The sequence below is a fragment of the Somniosus microcephalus genome, unplaced genomic scaffold, assembly GCF_052327205.1.
Source record: "Somniosus microcephalus isolate GS21.2 unplaced genomic scaffold, FLI_Smic_1.0 unresolved_chr2, whole genome shotgun sequence".
Lineage (NCBI taxonomy): Eukaryota > Metazoa > Chordata > Chondrichthyes > Squaliformes > Somniosidae > Somniosus > Somniosus microcephalus.
Window position 1 is genome coordinate 79,150,223 of NW_028225180.1, and position 21,256 is coordinate 79,171,478.

A 21,256-nucleotide genomic window follows, 5' to 3' on the forward strand; every position below is an offset into this window, starting at 1 on the left:
TAGTCCCGCTCCCCCGCTCTTTCCCCATATCCCTGCAATTTATTCTCCTTCCAGTATTTATCCAATTCCCTTTTGAAGGCTACTATTGAATCTGCCTCCACCGCCCTATCAGACAGCGCATTCCAAATCCTAACCACTCATTGGGTAAAAGAGTTTTACCTCACATCACCTTAAATCTGTGCCCTCAGGTTACCGACCCTTCAGCCGTTGGCAACAGTTTCTCTTTATTTACAGAGGCAACCAGTGACACTGAACCCAAGAGAATATCTAGTGCAGACCCGCAGCGTGTAACATGAGGCGTTCTTTATGAGGATACGTCCATGAGGTTGACCATGCAGCGACAAGACTCCAAACTGAACCCAGCTGTCTTCAGATCTTTGTCTGGAAACAAGACACAAGAGAGAGGTTGATTATGGGCGAGTGACACCTGAGAGTTGGCACCGAGAGTGACTGCGGGCGACAAAAGTGGGCGTGATGCTTACGTTTGCCCACTACTCGGTTAAGAATTGTTTGAAGCTCCTTCACCGTGATCTGCAGGTCCTGCGGAAAGACAAAAAAAAAACACATCACATTAGGTTAGAGAGAGCTTTAGGCACCCTGAATAGCCAGTCACCTTAATTGCCGACAGACCCAGGGAAATGGGTCTTTTTCACTGTGACACAGGAACAAACACCAATATGGTCTGCAACAGAGGAAAATTTTCATTCCTCCATGGCATCACCCTTCCCTATCTCTGCAACCTCCTCCAGCCCTACAAACCCTCCGAGATCACTGCGCTCCTCCAATTCTGGCCTCATGAGCATCCCCAATTTTAATCGCTCCAACATTGGCGGCCGTGCCTTCAGCTGCCTGGGCCCTAAGCTCTGGAAATCCCTCCCTAAACCTCTCCGCCTCTCTCTCCTCCTTTAAGACGGTCCTTAAAACCTCCCTCTTTGACCAAGCTTTTGGTCACCTGTCCTAATATCTCCTTATGTGGCTCGGTGTCAAATCTTGTCTGATTACGCCCTTGTGAAGAGCCTTGGGACATTTACTACATTAAAGGCGCTGTATAAATGCAGGTTGTTGTTGCTGTACACCCCAGCAGGAGTCGGCATTTCTAAATCGAGAGAGAGAAAAAAATTCAGAATCTGAGCAGTGCCAGTTCCAGGCCAAGCAGGCAATTGAGTCTCACAGCTGGGCGGGACCAGCAAGTGTTAATGTCTCTCTGTCAGAGTCATGTGAGATTCCTCAGGAGAAGGACTTCTATCAGAGAGATAGCTTTGTTTCGAACCAGACAACTCACCAGAGGGACAAAAAACTCTGATCCACACGCTGGGACACACATACTCAGACTCATGCTCATACCCACACGCTCCTGACACGCTCCGACCCGCACGCTCACCTCTCCAGCCAGCTGCCTGAAGAGGTTCTTGAATTTTTCATCAATTTCATGCTCGGGGACTTCCTCCTGAGGGAGATAACACAAAGAAATATTCAACATTAAGCAATTTGTTCCTAAACCCACCCAGTAAAACTCCCAAAATAACAACAGAAAATGCTGGAAAAACTGAGCAGGTCAGGCAACATCCGTGGAGAGAAATTAGAGTCAACGTTTCGGGTCGAAACCCTTTTTCAAAACCGGAAAGGAAATAAAATAGATCGAAGGCAGGGCTGCGATAGAACAAAAGAAGTAAAGAGTTATTGAGTAAAATTCCCACCTGCATTGCCAACTCCCTCTCACTCTAACCTATCCTGTCCCAGCCCTGGGAGTGTTTGATGGGACAGTGTACAGGGAGCTTTACTCTGTATCTAACCCGTGCTGTACCTGCCCTGGGAGTGTTTGATGGGACAGTGTAGAGGGAGCTTTACGCTGTATCTAACCCGTGCTGTACCTGCCCTGGGAGTGTTTGATGGGACAGTGTAGAGGGAGCTTTACTCTGTATCAAACCCGTGCTGTATCTGCCCTGGGAGTATTTGATGGGACTGTGTCGAGCTAGCTTTACTCTGTATCTAACCCGTGCTGTACCTGCCCTGGGAGTATTTGACAGGACAGTGCAGAGGGTGTTTTACTCTATCTAATCCGTGCTGTACTTGCCCTGGGAGTGTTTGATGGGACAGTGTAGAGGGAGCTTTACTCTGTATCTAACCCATGCTGTACCTGCCCTGGGAGTGTTTGAAAGGGCAGTGCAGAGGGAGCTTTACTCTGTATCTAACCCGCGCTGTACCTGCCCTGGGTGTTTTTGACGGGACAGTGTAGAGGGAGGTTTACTCTGTATCTAACCCATGCTGAACCTACCCTGGGAGTGTTTGACGGGACAGTGTAGAGGGAGCTTTACTCTGTATCTAATCCGTGCTGTACCTGCCCTGGGTGTGTTTGACGGGGCAGTGTAGAGGGAGCTTTACACTGTATCTAACCCGTGCTGTACCTGTCCAGGGAGTGTTTGATGTGACAGTGCAGAGGGAGCTTTACTCAGTATCTAATCCGTGCTGTACTTGCCCTGGGAGTGTTTGATGGGACAGTGTAGAGGGAGCTTTACTCTGTATCTAACCCATGCTGTACCTGCCCTGGGAGTGTTTGACAGGGCAGTGCAGAGGGAGCTTTACTCTGTATCTAACCCGCGCTGTACCTGCCCTGGGTGTGGTTGACGGGGCAGTGTAGAGGGAGCTTTACACTGTATCTAACCCGTGCTGTACCTGCCCTGGGAGTGTTTGATGTGACAGTGTAGAGGCAGCTTTACTCTGTATCTAACCCGTGCTGTACCTGCCCTGGGAGTGTTTGATGGGAGAGTGTAGAGGGAGATTTACTCTGTATCTAACCCGCGCTGTACCTGCCCTGGGTGTGTTTGACGGGGCAGTGTAGAGGGAGCTTTACACTGTATCTAACCCGCGCTGTACCTGCCCTGTGAGTGTTTGACAGGGCAGTGCAGAGGGAGCTTTACTCTGTATCTAACCCGTGCTGTACCTGCCCTGGGTGTTTTTGATGGGACAGTGTAGAGGGATGTTTACTCTGTATCTAACCCATGCTGAACCTACCCTGGGAGTGTTTGACGGGACAGTGTAGAGGGAGCTTTACTCTGTATCTAACCCGCGCTGCACCTGCCCTGGGTTTGTTTGACGGGCAGTGTAGAGGGAGCTTTACACTGTATCTAACCCGTGCTGTACCTGCCCTGGGAGTGTTTGATGGGACAGTGTAGAGGGATCTTTTCTCTGTATCTAACCCATGCTGTACCTGCCCTGGGTGTGTTTGTTGGGACAGCGTAGAGGGAGCTTGACTCTGTATCTAACCCATGCTGTACCTGCCCTGGGAGTGTTTGACGGGGCAGTGCAGAGGGAGCTTTACTCTATCTAATCCGTGCTGTACTTGCCCTGGGTGTTTTTGACGGGACACTGTAGAGGGAGCTTTTCTCTGTATCTAACCCATGCTGTACCTGCCCTGGGTGTGTTTGATGGGACAGTGCAGATGGTGCTTTATTCTATATCGAACCCGCGCTGTACCTGCCCTGGGAATATTTGACAGGACAGTGTAGAGGGAGTTTTACTCTATCTAATCCGTGCTGTACTTGCCCTGGGAGTGTTTGATGGGACAGTGTAGAGGGAGCTTTACTCTGTATCTGACCCGTGCTGTACCTGCCCTGGGTGTTTTTGACGGGACAGTGTAGAGGGAGGTTTACTCTGTATCTAACCTGCGCTGTACCTGCCCTGGGTGTGTTTGACGGGGCAGTGTAGAGGGAGCTTTACACTGTATCTATCCCGTGCTGTACCTGCCCTGGGAGTGTTTGATGTGACAGTGTAGAGGCAGCTTTACTCTGTATCTAACCCATGCTGTACCTGCCCAGGGAGTGTTTGATGGGACAGTGTAGAGAGAGCTTTACTCTGTATCTAACCCGTGCTGTACCTGCCCAGGGAGTGTTTGATGGGACAGTGTAGAGGGAGGTTAACTCTGTATCTAACCCATGCTGAAACTGCCCTGGGAGTGTTTGACGGGACAGTGTAGAGGGAGTTTTACTCTGTCTAATCCGTGCTGTACTTGCCCTGGGTGTTTTTGATGGGACAGTGTAGAGGGAGCTTTACACTGTATCTAACCCATGCTGTACCTGCCCTGGGAGTGTTTGACAGGGCAGTGCAGAGGGAGCTTTACTCTGCATCTAACCAGTGCTGTACCTGCCCTGGGTGTTATTGATGGGACAGTGTAGAGGGAGCTTTACTCTGTATCTAACCCATGCTGTACCTGCCCTGGGAGTGTTTGACGGGGCAGTGCAGAGGGAGCTTTACTCTATCTAATCCGTGCTGTACTTGCCCTGGGTGTTTTTGACGGGACACTGTAGAGGGAGCTTTTCTCTGTATCTAACCCATGCTGTACCTGCCCTGGGTGTGTTTGATGGGACAGTGCAGAGGGTGCTTTATTCTATATCGAACCCGCGCTGTACCTGCCCTGGGAATATTTGACAGGACAGTGTAGAGGGACCTTTTCTCTATCTAATCCGTGCTGTACTTGCCCTGGGAGTGTTTGATGGGACAGTGTAGAGGGAGCTTTACTCTCTATCTAACCCATGCTGTACCTGCCCTGAGAGTGTTTGACGGGGCAGTGCAGAGGGAGCCTTACTCTGTATCTGACCCGTGCTGTACCTGCCCTGGGTGTTTTTGATGGGACAGTGTAGAGGGAGGTTTACTCTGTATCTAACCTGCGCTGTACCTGCCCTGGGTGTGTTTGACGGGGCAGTGTCGAGGGAGCTTTACACTGTATCTATCCCGTGCTGTACCTGCCCTGGGAGTGTTTGATGTGACAGTGTCGAGGCAGCTTTACTCTGTATCTAATCCGTGCTGTATCTGCCCTGGGAGTGTTTGATGGGACAGTGTAGAGGGAGCTTTACTCTGTATCTAACCCGTGCTGCACCTGCCCTTGGAGTGTTTGATGGGAGAGTGTAGAGGAAGCTTTACTCTGTATCTAACCCATGCTGTACCTGCCCAGGGAGTGTTTGATGGGACAGTGTAGAGAGAGCTTTACTCTGTATCTAACCCGTGCTGTACCTGCCCAGGGAGTGTTTGATGGGACAGTGTCGAGGGAGCTTTACTCTATCTAATCCGTGCTGTACCTGCCCTGGGAGTGTATGATGGGACAGTGTCGAGGGAGCTTTATTCTGTATCTAACCCATGCTGTACCTGCCCTGGGAGTGTTTGACGGGGCAGTGCAGAGGGAGCTTTACTCTGTATCTGACCCGTGCTGTACCTGCCGTGGGTGTTTTTGATGGGACAGTGTAGAGGGAGGTTTACTCTGTATCTAACCCATGCTGAACCTGCCCTGGGAGTGTTTGACGGGACAGTGTAGAGGGAGCTTTACTCTGTATCTAACCCGTGCTGTACCTGCCCTGGGAGTGTTTGATGGGAGAGTGTTGAGGGAGCTTTACTCTGTATCTAACACGTGCTGTACCTGCCCCGGGAGTGTTTGATGGGACAGTGTAGAAGGAGATTTACTCTGTATCTAACCCGTGCTGCACCTGCCCAGGGAGTGTTTGATCGGACGGTGTAGAGGGAGGTTTTCTCTGTATCTAACCCATGTTGAAACTGCCCTGGGAGTGTTTGACGGGACAGTGTAGACGGAGATTTACTCTGTATCTAACCCGCGCTGTACCTGCCCTGGGTGTTTTTGATGGGACAGTGTAGAGGGAGGTTTACTCTGTATCTAACCCATGCTGAAACTGCCCTGGGAGTGTTTGACGGGACAGTGTAGCGGGTGCTTTATTCTATATCGAACCCGTGCTGTACCTGCCCTGGGAGTGTTAGACGGGGCAGTGCAGAGGGAGCTTTACTCTGTATCTGACCCGGGCTGTACCTGCCCTGGGTGTCTTTGACGGGACAGTGTAGAGGGAGGTTTACTCTGTATCTAACCTGCGCTGTACCTGCCATGGGTGTGTTTGACGGGGCAGTGTAGAGGGAGCTTTACACTGTATCTATCCCGTGCTGTACCTGCCCTGGGAGTGTTTGATGTGACAGTGCAGAGGCAGCTTTACTCTGTATCTAACCCGTGCTGTACCTGCCCTGGGAGTGTTTGATGGGACAGTGCAGAGGGAGCTTTACTCAGTATCTAATCCGTGCTGTACCTGCACTGGGAGTGTTTGATGGGACTGTGCAGAGGGAGCTTTGCTCTGTATCTAACCCGTGCTGTACCGGCCCTGGGTGTTTGTGATGGGACAGTGTAGAGGGAGCTTTTCTCTGTATCTAACCCATGCTGGACCTGCCCTGGGAGTGTTTGACGGGACAGTGTAGCGGGTGCTTTATTCTATATCGAACCCGTGCTGTACCTGCCCTGGGAGTGTTTGACGGGACTGTGTCGAGCTAGCTTTACTCTGTATCTAACCCGTGCTGTACCTGCCCTGGGAATATTTGACAGGACAGTGTAGAGGGAGTTTTACTCTCTCTAATCCGTGTTGTACTTGCCCTGGGAGTGTTTGATGGGACTGTGTAGAGGGAGCTTCACTCTGTATCTAACCCATGCTGTACCTGCCCTGGGAGTGTTTGACGGGGCAGTGCAGAGGGAGCTTTACTATGTATCTGACCCGTGCTGTACCTGCCCTGGGTGTTTTTGATGGGACGGTGTAGAGGGAGGTTTTCTCTGTATCTAACCCATGTTGAAACTGCCCTGGGAGTGTTTGACGGGACAGTGTAGACGGAGATTTACTCTGTATCTAACCCGCGCTGTACCTGCCCTGGGTGTTTTTGATGGGACAGTGTAGAGGGAGGTTTACTCTGTATCTAACCCATGCTGAAACTGCCCTGGGAGTGTTTGATGGGACAGTGTAGAGGGAGTTTTACTCTATCTAATCCGTGCTGTACTTGCCCTGGGTGTTTTTGATGGGACAGTGTAGAGGGAGCTTTACACTGTATCTAACCCATGCTGTACCTGCCCTGGGAGTGTTTGACAGGGCAGTGCAGAGGGAGCTTTACTCTGCATCTAACCAGTGCTGTACCTGCCCTGGGTGTTTTTGATGGGACAGTGTAGAGGGATGTTTACTCTGTATCTAACCCATGCTGAACCTGCCCTGGGAGTGTTTGATGGGACAGTGTAGAGGGACATTTACTCTGTATCTAACCTGCGCTGTACCTGCCCTGGGTGTGTTTGACGGGGCAGTGTAGAGGGAGCTTTACACTGTATCTAACCCGTGCTGTATCTGCCCTGGGAGTGTTTGATGTGACAGTGTAGAGGCAGCTTTACCCTGTATCTAATCCGTGCTGTATCTGCCCTGGGAGTGTTTGATGGGACTGTGCAGAGGGAGCTTTGCTCTGTATCTAACCCGTGCTGTACCGGCCCTGGGTGTTTGTGATGGGACAGTGCAGAGGGAGCTTTTCTCTGTTTCTAACCCATGCTGTACCTGCCCTGGGAGTGTTTGACGGGACAGTGTAGAGGGTGCTTTATTCTATATCGAACCCGTGCTGTACCTGCCCTGGGAGTGTTTGACGGGACTGTGTCGAGCTAGCTTTACTCTGTATCTAACCCGTGCTGTACCTGCCCTGGGAATATTTGATGGGAGAGTGTAGAGGGAGCTTTACTCTGTATCTAACCCGTACTGTACCTGCCCTGGGAGTGTTTGATGGGAGAGTGTAGAGGGAGATTTACTCTGTATCTAACCCGTGCTGTACCTGCCCAGGGAGTGTTTGATGGGACAGTGCAGAGGGAGCTTTACTCAGTATCTAATCCGTGCTGTACCTGCCCTGGGAGTGTTTGACAGGACAGTGTAGAGGGAGCTTTACTCTGTATCTAACCCGTGCTGTACCTGCCCTGGGAGTGTTTGATGGGACAGTGTAGAGGGATCTTTTCTCTGTATCTAACCCATGCTGTACCTGCCCTGGGTGTGTTTGTTGGGACAGTGTAGAGGGAGCTTTACTCTGTATCTAACCCATGCTGTACCTGCCCTGGGAGTGTTTGACGGGGCAGTGCAGAGGGAGCTTTACTCCATCTAATCCGTGCTGTACTTGCCCTGGGTGTTTTTGACGGGACACTGTAGAGGGAGCTTTTCTCTGTATCTAACCCATGCTGTACCTGCCCTGGGTGTGTTTGATGGGACAGTGCAGAGGGTGCTTTATTCTATATCGAACCCGCGCTGTACCTGCCCTGGGAATATTTGACAGGACAGTGTAGAGGGAGTTTTACTCTATCTAATCCGTGCTGTACTTGCCCTGGGAGTGTTTGATGGGACAGTGTAGAGGGAGCTTTACTCTGTATCTAACCCATGCTGTACCTGCCCTGAGAGTGTTTGACGGGGCAGTGCAGAGGGAGCTTTACTCTGTATCTAACCTGCGCTGTACCTGCCCTGGGTGTGTTTGACGGGGCAGTGTAGAGGGAGCTTTACACTGTATCTATCCCGTGCTGTACCTGCCCTGGGAGTGTTTGATGTGACAGTGTAGAGGCAGCTTTACTCTGTATCTAATCCGTGCTGTATCTGCCCTGGGAGTGTTTGATGGGACAGTGTAGAGGGAGCTTTACTCTGTATCTAACCCGTGCTGCACCTGCCCTTGGAGTGTTTGATGGGAGAGTGTAGAGGGAGCTTTACTCTGTATCTAACCCATGCTGTACCTGCCCAGGGAGTGTTTGATGGGACAGTGTAGAGAGAGCTTTGCTCTGTATCTAACCTGTGCTGTACCTGCCCAGTGAGTGTTTGATGGGACAGTGCAGAGGGAGCTTTACTCAGTATCTAATCCGTGCTGTACCTGCCCTGGGAGTGTTTGACAGGGCAGTGTAGAGGGAGCTTTACTCTATCTAATCCGTGCTGTACCTGCCCTGGGAGTGTATGATGGGACAGTGTAGAGGGAGCTTTATTCTGTATCTAACCCATGCTGTACCTGCCCTGGGAGTGCTTGACGGGGCAGTGCAGAGGGAGCTTTACTCTGTATCTGACCCGTGCTGTACCTGCCCTGGGTGTTTTTGACGGGAGAGTGTAGAGGGAGGTTTACTCTGCATCTAACCTGCTCTGTACCTGCCCTGGGTGTGTTTGACGGGGCAGTGTAGAGGGAGCTTTACACTGTATCTAACCCGTGCTGTACCTGCCCTGGGAGTGTTTGATGTGACAGTGTAGAGGCAGCTTTACTCTGTATCTAATCCGTGCTGTATCTGCCCTGGGAGTGTTTGATGGGACAGTGTAGAGGGAGCTTTACTCTGTTTCTAACCCGTGCTGTACCTGCCCTCGGAGTGTTTGATGGGAGAGTGTAGAGGGAGCTTTACTCTGTATCTAACCCATGCTGTACCTGCCCAGGGAGTGTTTGATGGGACAGTGTAGAGAGAGCTTTACTCTGTATCTAACCCGTGCTGTACCTGCCCAGGGAGTGTTTGATGGGACAGTGCAGAGGGAGCTTTACTCAGTATCTAATCCGTGCTGTACCTGCCCGGGGAGTGTTTGACAGGACAGTGTAGAGGGAGCTTTACTCTATCTAATCCGTGCTGTACTTGCCCTGGGAGTGTATGATGGGACAGTTTAGAGGGAGCTTTATTCTGTATCTAACCCATGCTGTACCTGCCCTGGGAGTGTTTGACGGGGCAGTGCAGAGGGAGCTTTACTCTGTATCTAACCCGTGCTGTACCTGCCCTGGGTGTTTTTGATGTGACAGTGTAGAGGCAGCTTTACTCTGTATCTAACCCGTGCTGTACCTGCCCTGTGAGTGTTTGATGGGACTGTGTAGAGGGAGCTTTACTCTGTATCTAACGCGTGCTGTACCTGCCCTGGCAGTGTTTGATGGGACAGTGTAGCTGGAGCTTTACTCTGTATCTAACCCGTGCTGTACCTGCCCAGGGAATGTTTGATGGGACAGTGCAGAGGAAGCTTTACTCAGTATCTAATCCGTGCTGTACTTGCCCTGGGAGTGTTTGACAGGAGTGTAGAGGGAGCTTTACTCTATCTAATCCGTGCTGTACCTGCCCTGGGAGTGTTTGATGGGACAGTGCAGAGGGAGCTTTGCTCTGTATCTACCCCATGCTGTACCTGCCCTGGGAGTGTTTGACGGGACAGTGTAGAGGGAGCTTTACTCTGTATCTAACCCGTGCTGTACCTGCCCTGGGAGTGTTTGATAGGACAGTGTAGAGGGAGCTTTACTCTGTGTCTAACCCGTGCTGTACCTGCCGTGGGAATATTTGACAGGACAATGTAGAGGGAGTTTTACTCTATCTAATCCGTGCTGTACTTGCCCTGGGAGTGTTTGATGGGGCAGTGTAGAGGGAGCTTTACTCTGTATCTAACCCATGCTTTACCTGCCCTGGGAGTGTTTGACGGGGCAGTGCAGAGGGAGCTTTACTCTGTATCTGACCCGTGCTGTACCTGCCCTGGGTGTTTTTGACGGGACAGTGTAGAGGGAGCTTTATTCTGTATCTAACCCGTGCTGTACCTGCCCTGGGAGTGTTTGATGTGACAGTGTAGAGGCAGCTTTACTCTGTATCTAATCCGTGCTGTATCTGCCCTGGGAGTGTTTGATGGGACAGTGTAGAGGGAGCTTTACTCTGTTTCTGACCCGTGCTGTACCTGCCCTCGGAGTGTTTGATGGGAGAGTGTAGAGGGAGCTTTACTCTGTATCTAACCCATGCTGTACCTGCCCAGGGAGTGTTTGATGGGACAGTGTAGAGAGAGCTTTACTCTGTATCTAACCCGTGCTGTACCTGCCCAGGGAGTGTTTGACGGGGCAGTGCAGAGGGAGCTTTACTCTGTATCTAACCCGTGCTGTACCTGCCCTGGGTGTTTTTGATGTGACAGTGTAGAGGCAGCTTTACCCTGTATCTAACCCGTGCTGTACCTGCCCTGGGAGTGTTTGATGGGACTGTGTAGAGGGAGCTTTACTCTGTATCTAACCCGTGCTGCACCTGCCCTTGGAGTGTTTGATGGGAGAGTGTAGAGGGAGCTTTACTCTGTATCTAACCCATGCTGTACCTGCCCAGGGAGTGTTTGATGGGACAGTGTAGAGAGAGCTTTGCTCTGTATCTAACCCGTGCTGTACCTGCCCAGTGAGTGTTTGATGGGACAGTGCAGAGGGAGCTTTACTCAGTATCTAATCCGTGCTGTACCTGCCCTGGGAGTGTTTGACAGGGCAGTGTAGAGGGAGCTTTACTCTATCTAATCCGTGCTGTACCTGCCCTGGGAGTGTATGATGGGACAGTGTAGAGGGAGCTTTATTCTGTATCTAACCCATGCTGTACCTGCCCTGGGAGTGCTTGACGGGGCAGTGCAGAGGGAGCTTTACTCTGTATCTGACCCGTGCTGTACCTGCCCTGGGTGTTTTTGACGGGAGAGTGTAGAGGGAGGTTTACTCTGCATCTAACCTGCTCTGTACCTGCCCTGGGTGTGTTTGACGGGGCAGTGTAGAGGGAGCTTTACACTGTATCTAACCCGTGCTGTACCTGCCCTGGGAGTGTTTGATGTGACAGTGTAGAGGCAGCTTTACTCTGTATCTAATCCGTGCTGTATCTGCCCTGGGAGTGTTTGATGGGACAGTGTAGAGGGAGCTTTACTCTGTTTCTAACCCGTGCTGTACCTGCCCTCGGAGTGTTTGATGGGAGAGTGTAGAGGGAGCTTTACTCTGTATCTAACCCATGCTGTACCTGCCCAGGGAGTGTTTGATGGGACAGTGTAGAGAGAGCTTTACTCTGTATCTAACCCGTGCTGTACCTGCCCAGGGAGTGTTTGATGGGACAGTGCAGAGGGAGCTTTACTCAGTATCTAATCCGTGCTGTACCTGCCCGGGGAGTGTTTGACAGGACAGTGTAGAGGGAGCTTTACTCTATCTAATCCGTGCTGTACTTGCCCTGGGAGTGTATGATGGGACAGTTTAGAGGGAGCTTTATTCTGTATCTAACCCATGCTGTACCTGCCCTGGGAGTGTTTGACGGGGCAGTGCAGAGGGAGCTTTACTCTGTATCTAACCCGTGCTGTACCTGCCCTGGGTGTTTTTGATGTGACAGTGTAGAGGCAGCTTTACTCTGTATCTAACCCGTGCTGTACCTGCCCTGGGAGTGTTTGATGGGACTGTGTAGAGGGAGCTTTACTCTGTATCTAACCCGTGCTGTACCTGCCCTGGCAGTGTTTGATGGGACAGTGTAGCTGGAGCTTTACTCTGTATCTAACCCGTGCTGTACCTGCCCAGGGAATGTTTGATGGGACAGTGCAGAGGAAGCTTTACTCAGTATCTAATCCGTGCTGTACTTGCCCTGGGAGTGTTTGACAGGAGTGTAGAGGGAGCTTTACTCTATCTAATCCGTGCTGTACCTGCCCTGGGAGTGTTGATGGGACAGTGCAGAGGGAGCTTTGCTCTGTATCTAACCCATGCTGTACCTGCCCTGGGAGTGTTTGACGGGACAGTGTAGAGGGAGCTTTACTCTGTATCTAACCCGTGCTGTATCTGCCCTGGGAGTGTTTGATAGGACAGTGTAGAGGGAGCTTTACTCTGTGTCTAACCCGTGCTGTACCTGCCGTGGGAATATTTGACAGGACAATGTAGAGGGAGTTTTACTCTATCTAATCCGTGCTGTACTTGCCCTGGGAGTGTTTGATGGGGCAGTGTAGAGGGAGCTTTACTCTGTATCTAACCCATGCTTTACCTGCCCTGGGAGTGTTTGACGGGGCAGTGCAGAGGGAGCTTTACTCTGTATCTGACCCGTGCTGTACCTGCCCTGGGTGTTTTTGACGGGACAGTGTAGAGGGAGGTTTATTCTGTATCTAACCCGTGCTGTACCTGCCCTGGGAGTGTTTGACGGGACAGTGTAGAGGGAGATTAACTCTGTATCTAACCTGCTCTGTACCTGCCCTGGGTGTGTTTGACGGGGCAGTGTAGAGGGAGCTTTACACTGTATCTAACCCGTGCTGTACCTGCCCTGGGAGTGTTTGATGTGACAGTGTAGAGGCAGCTTTACTCTGTATCTTATCCGTGCTGTATCTGCCCTGGGAGTGTTTGATGGGACAGTGTAGAGGGAGCTTTACTCTGTTTCTGACCCGTGCTGTACCTGCCCTCGGAGTGTTTGATGGGAGAGTGTAGAGGGAGCTTTACTCTGTATCTAACCCATGCTGTACCTGCCCAGGGAGTGTTTGATGGGACAGTGTAGAGAGAGCTTTACTCTGTATCTAACCCGTGCTGTACCTGCCCAGGGAGTGTTTGATGGGACAGTGCAGAGGGAGCTTTACTCAGTATCTAATCCGTGCTGTACCTGCCCGGGGAGTGTTTGACAGGACAGTGTAGAGGGAGCTTTACTCTATCTAATCCGTGCTGTACTTGCCCTGGGAGTGTATGATGGGACAGTTTAGAGGGAGCTTTATTCTGTATCTAACCCATGCTGTACCTGCCCTGGGAGTGTTTGACGGGGCAGTGCAGAGGGAGCTTTACTCTGTATCTAACCCGTGCTGTACCTGCCCTGGGTGTTTTTGATGTGACAGTGTAGAGGCAGCTTTACCCTGTATCTAACCCGTGCTGTACCTGCCCTGGGAGTGTTTGATGGGACTGTGTAGAGGGAGCTTTACTCTGTATCTAACCCGTGCTGTACCTGCCCTGGCAGTGTTTGATGGGACAGTGTAGCTGGAGCTTTACTCTGTATCTAACCCGTGCTGTACCTGCCCAGGGAATGTTTGATGGGACAGTGCAGAGGAAGCTTTACTCAGTATCTAATCCGTGCTGTACTTGCCCTGGGAGTGTTTGACAGGACAGTGTAGAGGGAGCTTTACTCTATCTAATCCGTGCTGTACCTGCCCTGGGAGTGTTTGATGGGACAGTGCAGAGGGAGCTTTGCTCTGTATCTAACCCATGCTGTACCTGCCCTGGGAGTGTTTGACGGGACAGTGTAGAGGGAGCTTTACTCTGTATCTAACCCGTGCTGTACCTGCCCTGGGTGTTTTTGATGTGACAGTGTAGAGGCAGCTTTACCCTGTATCTAACCCGTGCTGTACCTGCCCTGGGAGTGTTTGATGGGACTGTGTAGAGGGAGCTTTACTCTGTATCTAACCCGTGCTGTACCTGCCCTGGCAGTGTTTGATGGGACAGTGTAGCTGGAGCTTTACTCTGTATCTAACCCGTGCTGTACCTGCCCAGGGAATGTTTGATGGGACAGTGCAGAGGAAGCTTTACTCAGTATCTAATCCGTGCTGTACTTGCCCTGGGAGTGTTTGACAGGACAGTGTAGAGGGAGCTTTACTCTATCTAATCCGTGCTGTACCTGCCCTGGGAGTGTTTGATGGGACAGTGCAGAGGGAGCTTTGCTCTGTATCTAACCCATGCTGTACCTGCCCTGGGAGTGTTTGACGGGACAGTGTAGAGGGAGCTTTACTCTGTATCTAACCCGTGCTGTACCTGCCCTGGGAGTGTTTGATAGGACAGTGTAGAGGGAGCTTTACTCTGTGTCTAACCCGTGCTGTACCTGCCGTGGGAATATTTGACAGGACAATGTAGAGGGAGTTTTACTCTATCTAATCCGTGCTGTACTTGCCCTGGGAGTGTTTGATGGGGCAGTGTAGAGGGAGCTTTACTCTGTATCTAACCCATGCTTTACCTGCCCTGGGAGTGTTTGACGGGGCAGTGCAGAGGGAGCTTTACTCTGTATCTGACCCGTGCTGTACCTGCCCTGGGTGTTTTTGACGGGACAGTGTAGAGGGAGGTTTACTCTGTATCTAACCCGTGCTGTACCTGCCCTGGGAGTGTTTGACGGGACAGTGTAGAGGGAGATTAACTCTGTATCTAACCTGCTCTGTACCTGCCCTGGGTGTGTTTGACGGGGCGGTGTAGAGGGAGCTTTACACTGTATCTAACCCGTGCTGTACCTGCCCAGGGAGTGTTTGATGGGACAGGGTAGAGAGAGCTTTACTCTGTATCTAACCCGTGTTGTACCTGCCCAGGGAGTGTTTGATGGGACAGTGCAGAGGGAGCTTTACTCAGTATCTAATCCGTGCTGTACCTGCCCTGGGAGTGTTTGACAGGACAGTGTTGAGGGAGCTTTACTCTGTATCTAACCCGTGCTGTACCTGCCCTGGGAGTGTTTGATGGGACAGTGCAGAGGGAGTTTTACTCTGTATCTAACCCATGCTGTACCTGCCCTGCGAGTGTTTGATGGGACAGTGTCGAGAGAGCTTTCCTCTGTATCTAACCCATGCTGTACCTGCCCTGGGAGTGTTTGATGGGACAGTGTAGAGGGAGCTTTACTCTGTATCTAACCCGTGCTGTACCTGCCCTGGGAGTGTTTGATGGGACAGTGTAGAGGGAGCTTTACTCTGTATCTAACCTGTGCTGCCCCTGCCCTGGGAGTGTTTGATGGGACAGTGTAGAGGGAGCTTTACTGTGTATCTACCCTTGCCACGTGGGGTGAATGATGCTGACACTAGGGATAGAAGTGTACCCTTGCCCCAGCACTGACATCCTTCAGCCTCAGGATTGCAAACACCATACAATAGAGAGGAAGTGAGAGTGGATCTAACGGTCTATTGACCCCACCAAACTGCACCCTTCAACCGCTCACATCTTACCTCCTCCCCCAGGTCAGCGCTGATTTCGTCGTCAAGTTCCCTGTAAAAAACGAGGTTGGAAACGGTCACTGCTCCCAGTCCGGCATGTTGTGAATGGGAATACCACTGGGTAAAACTGGACAACTGAACTCACCAACGGGCGGGTCAACTACGGCTCGAGTTTGGGAACCAGCACATTCGGGAACGAGCCGTGAAGCAGGTAAGACCACAAGCATCAGAGCCCAGCAAACGCAGGGAGACTCCGCATGGGAAGGTGCTGCCTCACTGTTATTGCTCTGTGCTGCCATTCCATAAGTCTGGAGCATGAATCGGCCATTCAGTCCATAAAGCCCCTTCTATCCAGAGCTACCGGTCTCTGATAGTCCTGTCACGGACTTCTCCCTCCCATTCACAGTTAAGGATGAAAAAGCCCTTGCACTCCCCGGACATCTTCAGCAAGAGAGGGTTTCACTTCACCTGGGGTTACGACTGGTGTGGTGTGGCCGTCGGTTGACTGTGGGGTCAGAGGTCGCGCTAGGCCGTGATAAAATCGCCTTCCTGTCTGGACTCACACTTGAAGCTTGGCCACTTGGGAGCAGCCCACGAACAGAAAGACTTGCATTTCTATAGCCCCCTTCACAACCTCAGGACGTCCCAAAGTGCTTCACAGCCAATGAAGCACTGTTTGAAGTGTAGTCACTGTTGTAATGTAGGAAACGCAGCAGACAATTTGCGCACAGCAAGCTCCCACAAACAGCAATGTGATAATCACCAGACCATCTGTTTTAGTGATGTTGATTGAGGGATAAATAGGACACCGGGAAGAACTCCCCTGCTCTTCTTCAAAATAGTAGCCGTGGGATCTTTTACGTCCACCCGAGAGAGCAGACCGGCTCTCAATTTAACGTCTCATCCGAAAGACGGCACCTCCGACAGCGCAGTGCTCCCTCAGTACTGCTCCTCCGACAGTGCGGCGCTCCCTCAGTACTGCTCCTCCGACAGTGTGGCGCTTCCTCAGTACTGCCCCTCCGACAGTGCAGCACTGCCTCAGTACTGCCCCTCCGACAGTGCAGCAGTACAGCCCCTCCGACATTGCGGCGCTCCCTCAGTACTGCCCCTCCGACAGTGCGGCGCTCTCTCAGTACTGCCCCTCCAACAGTGCAGCGCTCCCTCAGTACTGCCCCTCCGACAGTGCAGCGCTCCCTCAGTACTGCCCCTCCGACAGTGCGGCGCTGCCTCAGTACTGCCCCTCCGACAGTGCGCCGCTCCCTCAGTACTGCCCCTCCGAAAGTGTGGCGCTCCCTCAGCACTGCCTCTCCGACAGTGCGGCGCTCCCTCAGTACTGCCCCTCCGACAGTGCGGCGCTGCCTCAGTACTGCCCCTCCGACAGTGCAGCGCTCCCTCAGTACTGCCCCTCCGACAGTGCAGCGCTCCCTCAGTACTGCCCCTCCAACAGTCCGGCGCTCCCTCAGTACTGCCCCTCCAACAGTCCGGCGCTCCCTCAGTACTGCCCCTCCGACAGTGCGGCGCTCCCTCAGTACCGCCCCCCCCGACAGTGGGGCGCTCCCTAAGTACTGTCACTCCGACAGTGCGGCGCTCCCTCAGTACTGTCACTCCAACAGTGCAGCGCTCCCTCAGTACTGTTCCTCTGACAGTGCAGCGCTGCCTCAGTACTGCCCCTCCGACAGTGCAGCAGTACAGCCCCTCCGACAGTGCAACACTCCCTCAGTACTGCCCCTCCGACAGTGCAGCGCTCCCTCAGTATTGCCCCCCCAACAGTGCGGCGCTCCCTCTGTACCGCCCCTCCGACAGTGCGCCGCTCCCTCAGTACTGCCCCTCCGAAAGTGTGGCGCTCCCTCAGTACTGCCCCTCCGACAGTGCGGCGCTCCCTCAGTACTGCCCCTCCGACAGTGCGGCGCTCCCTCAGTACTGCCCCTCCGACAGTGCAGCGCTCCCTCGGTACTGCCCCTCCGACAGTGCGGCGCTCCCTCAGTACTGCCCCTCCGACAGTGCAGCGCTCCCTCGGTACTGCCCCTCCGACAGTGCGGCGCTCCCTCAGTACTGCCCCTCTGACAGTGCAACGTGCCCTCAGTACTGCCCTTCCGACAGTGTGGCGCTCCCTCAGTACTGCCCCTCCGACAGTGCGGCGCTCCCTCAGTACTGCCCCTCCGTCAGTGCGCTGCTCCCTCAGTACTGCCCCTCCGACAGTGCGGCGCTCCCTCAGTACTGCCCCTCCGACAGTGCGGCGCTCCCTCAGTACTGCCCCTCCGACAGTGCGGCGCTCCCTCAGTACTGGCACTGCGTGTGTCAGCCTGGATTATGGGCCCAAGTCTCACGAAGTGGGGCTCGAACCCATGACTTTCTGACTCAGAAGCGACAGAGTGCTGCCCACTGAGCCACGGCTGATTTCGGCCCATTCCTCCTGCATTTCCCCACTCCAGGACATTAGCGCTTAATCTGGATCAGATCACCCAGTCCGTTGCCGGGTTTTTGACATCAGCCGTGAGCTCCGCACCAACACTGAGCGAGGGCGGCAGTGACAGACCTGTCGTCCTTTGGATGAGACGTTAAACCCAGGCCCTCGTCTGCTTCCCCCAGTGGGTGCTAAACAGCCCAGGGCGCTATTCAAAGAGCAGGGTGGTGTCCTGGGCCCACATTCCTCCCTCAAACCAACATCATCAAAAACCCATCTCACATCACGGGAGTTTGCTGTGCGCAAAATGCTCGCCGTGGCCCTCTGCATAACGGCAGCCCTTCAAAAGCATTTCACTGTAGGTCATTGTCGTGTAGCGACAGGATAAGGCGCTGTGTATAAATGCAGGGATTCTCCGTTCACACCGGGTTCCCGTACTTGAGCCCGCTACTTACTCAAAGTGGGCGTGCTTCTCCGAGAAGACCCGCAGGCAGAAGTTGGCCTCCTTGTTGGGTTCAAAGGTCGACGGGACGATGATGTATTCTCCGGGGGGCAGCTTGAAGCGGCTGCTGACTTCCCGGAGGTTGATGAACAGGTCAGACCGGGCTCGCGAGCTGTGCGACAGGAAGAAATCCCGCTTCAGGTGGATCACAGCCTGTCCGGCGTACTGTAACACAGCGAGAGCATGGAATAATATAGCAGGAGATTGACCAGGAACGAGGGACTTCAGTCACCTGGAGAGACTGGGGTTGTTCTCCTTAGAGCAGAGAAGGTTAAGGGGAGATTGACCAGAATGGTACCAGGGATGAGGGATTTCAGTTACGTGGAGAGACTGGAGAAGCTGGGGTTGTTCTCCTTAGAGCAGAGAAGGTTAAGGGGAGATTTACGAGAATGGTACCAGGGATGAGGGGCTTCAGTGACGTGGAGAGACTGGAGAAGCTGGGGTTGTTCTCCTTGGAGCAGAGAAGGTTAAGGGGAGATTGACCAGAATGGTACCAGGGATGAGGGACTTCAGTGACGTGGAGAGACTGGAGAAGCTGGGGTTGTTCTCCTTGGAGCAGAGAAGGTTAGGCACTCTTACACTGTCTCTGGAGTGGGGACTTGAACCCACAACCAGGGGGCACAGATTTAAAATAATTGGTAGAAGGATTGGAGGGGAGTTGAAGAGAACTTTTTTCACCCAGAGGGTGGTGGGGGTCTGGAACTCACTGCCTGAAAGGGTGGGAGAGGCAGAGACCCTCATCACATTTAAAAAATACTTGGATATGCACTTGAAGTGCCGTAACCTACAGACCAAGAGCTGGAAAGTGGGATTAGGTTGGATAGCTCTTTGTCAGCCGGCGCGGACACGCCTCCTTCTGTGCCGTAAATTTCTCTGATTCTAGGATGATGACTATATTATTGTACATTTATATTTAAACCACCACAGGCTTTGCACTGCTTCCAGTTCGTTGGCTGTGGTCACTCTGTTTTATAAAGCCTACCTCTTTGACCAAGCTTTTGGTCATCTACCCTAATATCTCCTTATGTGGCTCGGAGTGAAATTTTGTTTGATAATCGCTCCTGTGAAGCACCTTGGGACGTTTTACTACGTAAAAAGCGCTTTATAAATATAGCTGAGGCATAGAATATAAGAGCAGGGAGGTTATGATGGAGCTGTACAAAACGCTAGTTAGGCCACAGCTGGAATACTGTGTGCAGTTCTGGTCGCCACACTATAGGAAGGATGTGATTGCATTGGAGAAGGTGCAGAGGAGATTCACCAGGATGTTACTTGGGCTGGAGTGCTTCAGCTATGAAGAGAGACTGGACAGGCTGGGGTTGTTTTCCTTAGAGCAGAGAAGGCTAGGGGGGGACCTGATTGAGGTGTACAAAATTATGAGGGGCATAGATAGGGTAGATAGAAAGGAACTTTTCCCCTTTAGTAGAGGGGTCAATAACCAGGGGGCATAGTTTCAAGGTAAGGGGCAGAAGGTTTAGAGGGGATTTGAGGAAAAACTTTTTCACCCAGAGGATGGTTGGAATCTGGAACTCACTGCCTGAAAGGGTAGTAGAGGCAGGAACCCTCACAACATTCAAGAAGCATTTAGATGAGCACTTGAAACGCCATAGCATACAAGGCTACGGACCAAGTGCTGGAAAATGAGATTAGAATAGACAGGGCTTGATGGCCGGCGCGGACACGATGGGTCGAAGGGCCTCTTTCTGTGCTGTATAACTCTGAGGCCTCGAAATTGGATATCGCCCCGCTTGAGGCGTTAGAACTGGCGCTGCGCAAAGTTTATAGCCAGACGAAAGTTATCGCCGCCTGGCGCGATATTGGGTTGCATCACCCCCAAAGGGGATTGAGGCGCGAATTCAGATGTTGCACGGGCCTCCTAAGGCGCAAAACTTCCGGCGCTACCCAATATCGGCGCGGACGGGCGCAGCGCAGGTGATCTCAATTACCGATAACCACGAGACTTCCAGGCGCCGGCCGGCTCTTAAAGGGGTGGGTCAGTCAGCCTCAGCTTCCACACTCAATGCCCTGTAGGCCTCAGAATCGGCGCTCTTCCTTCTCTGGCGCAAAAAACTTGGTCAGGATGGAGAAGGTGAGACAGAGAGCAGAGCGCTTCAGCACTGAGGCTCTGGAGGAGTTGGTGTCCGCAGTGGAGCGCCGTCGAGATGTTCTGTATCCTGACAATGGCAGGAGGCCGAATCAAAAGGATTACCGCCGAGCTTGGAGGGATGTTTCTCAGAGGGTCAACTCCAGCAGCATGGCGACCAGGAGCCCTGTTCAGTGCAGGAAGAAATTCAACGACCTCACTCGGGTCGTTAGGGTGAGTGTTGTTTATGCAAACTTCTGATTCCCTCCATCTGCACCTGACTTCGCGCACCCTGTTGCCACGATGCCCCAATGGCCATCTGTCAGCAAGCACCCATGGCCCTTTCTGGGCACACACATGGACATTTGACTCAAGGCATCATGTAAGGGCTCTTGCACCATGGGGGGCATGAGATGATCTCTCAAGGCATCATGTAAGGGCTCTTGCACCATGGGGGGCATGAGATGATCTCTCAAGGCATCATGTAAGGGCTCTTGCACCATGGGGGGCATGAGATGATCTCTCAAGGCATCATGTAAGGGCTCTTGCACCATGGGGGGCATGAGATGATCTCTCAAGGCATCATGTAACAGAACTTCCCCTTCTTTCCCCTGCAGTCCAAGCTGGCGACGATCCGAAAGGACCAGCGTCGAACCGGTGGCGGACCTCCACAAGTGGTCACTCTCACGGATCTCGAGGAGAGAGTGCACCAGATTCTTGGAGGACGTCTGAGTGGTCCTGTTACCACTGCAGCTGCCGACCCCCTTCTCGACAGCGAGGGTAAGGCTCTCACCTTTTTCAGCTGTCTCCTTCCACTTGGTCCCCCCGCC

At 52.5% G+C, this 21,256-nt stretch overlaps 1 protein-coding gene across 2 annotated transcripts in view; it reads right to left on the minus strand.

The window, feature by feature from the left end:
* The window catches only part of LOC147092857 (calpain-1 catalytic subunit-like), a 105,812-nt gene that overhangs the window by 11,498 nt on the left and 73,058 nt on the right, over positions 1-21,256 (minus strand). For both annotated transcript variants that reach the window (XM_085976114.1, XM_085976113.1), the window contains 5 exons: positions 18,297-18,508; positions 15,450-15,489; positions 1,382-1,447; positions 483-540; positions 317-381 (listed from right to left, as the gene is read on the minus strand). In XM_085976114.1, coding sequence (XP_085832240.1) covers positions 317-381; positions 483-540; positions 1,382-1,447; positions 15,450-15,489; positions 18,297-18,508 — 441 coding nt within the window. The remainder of the gene's footprint in view (positions 1-316; positions 382-482; positions 541-1,381; positions 1,448-15,449; positions 15,490-18,296; positions 18,509-21,256) is intronic.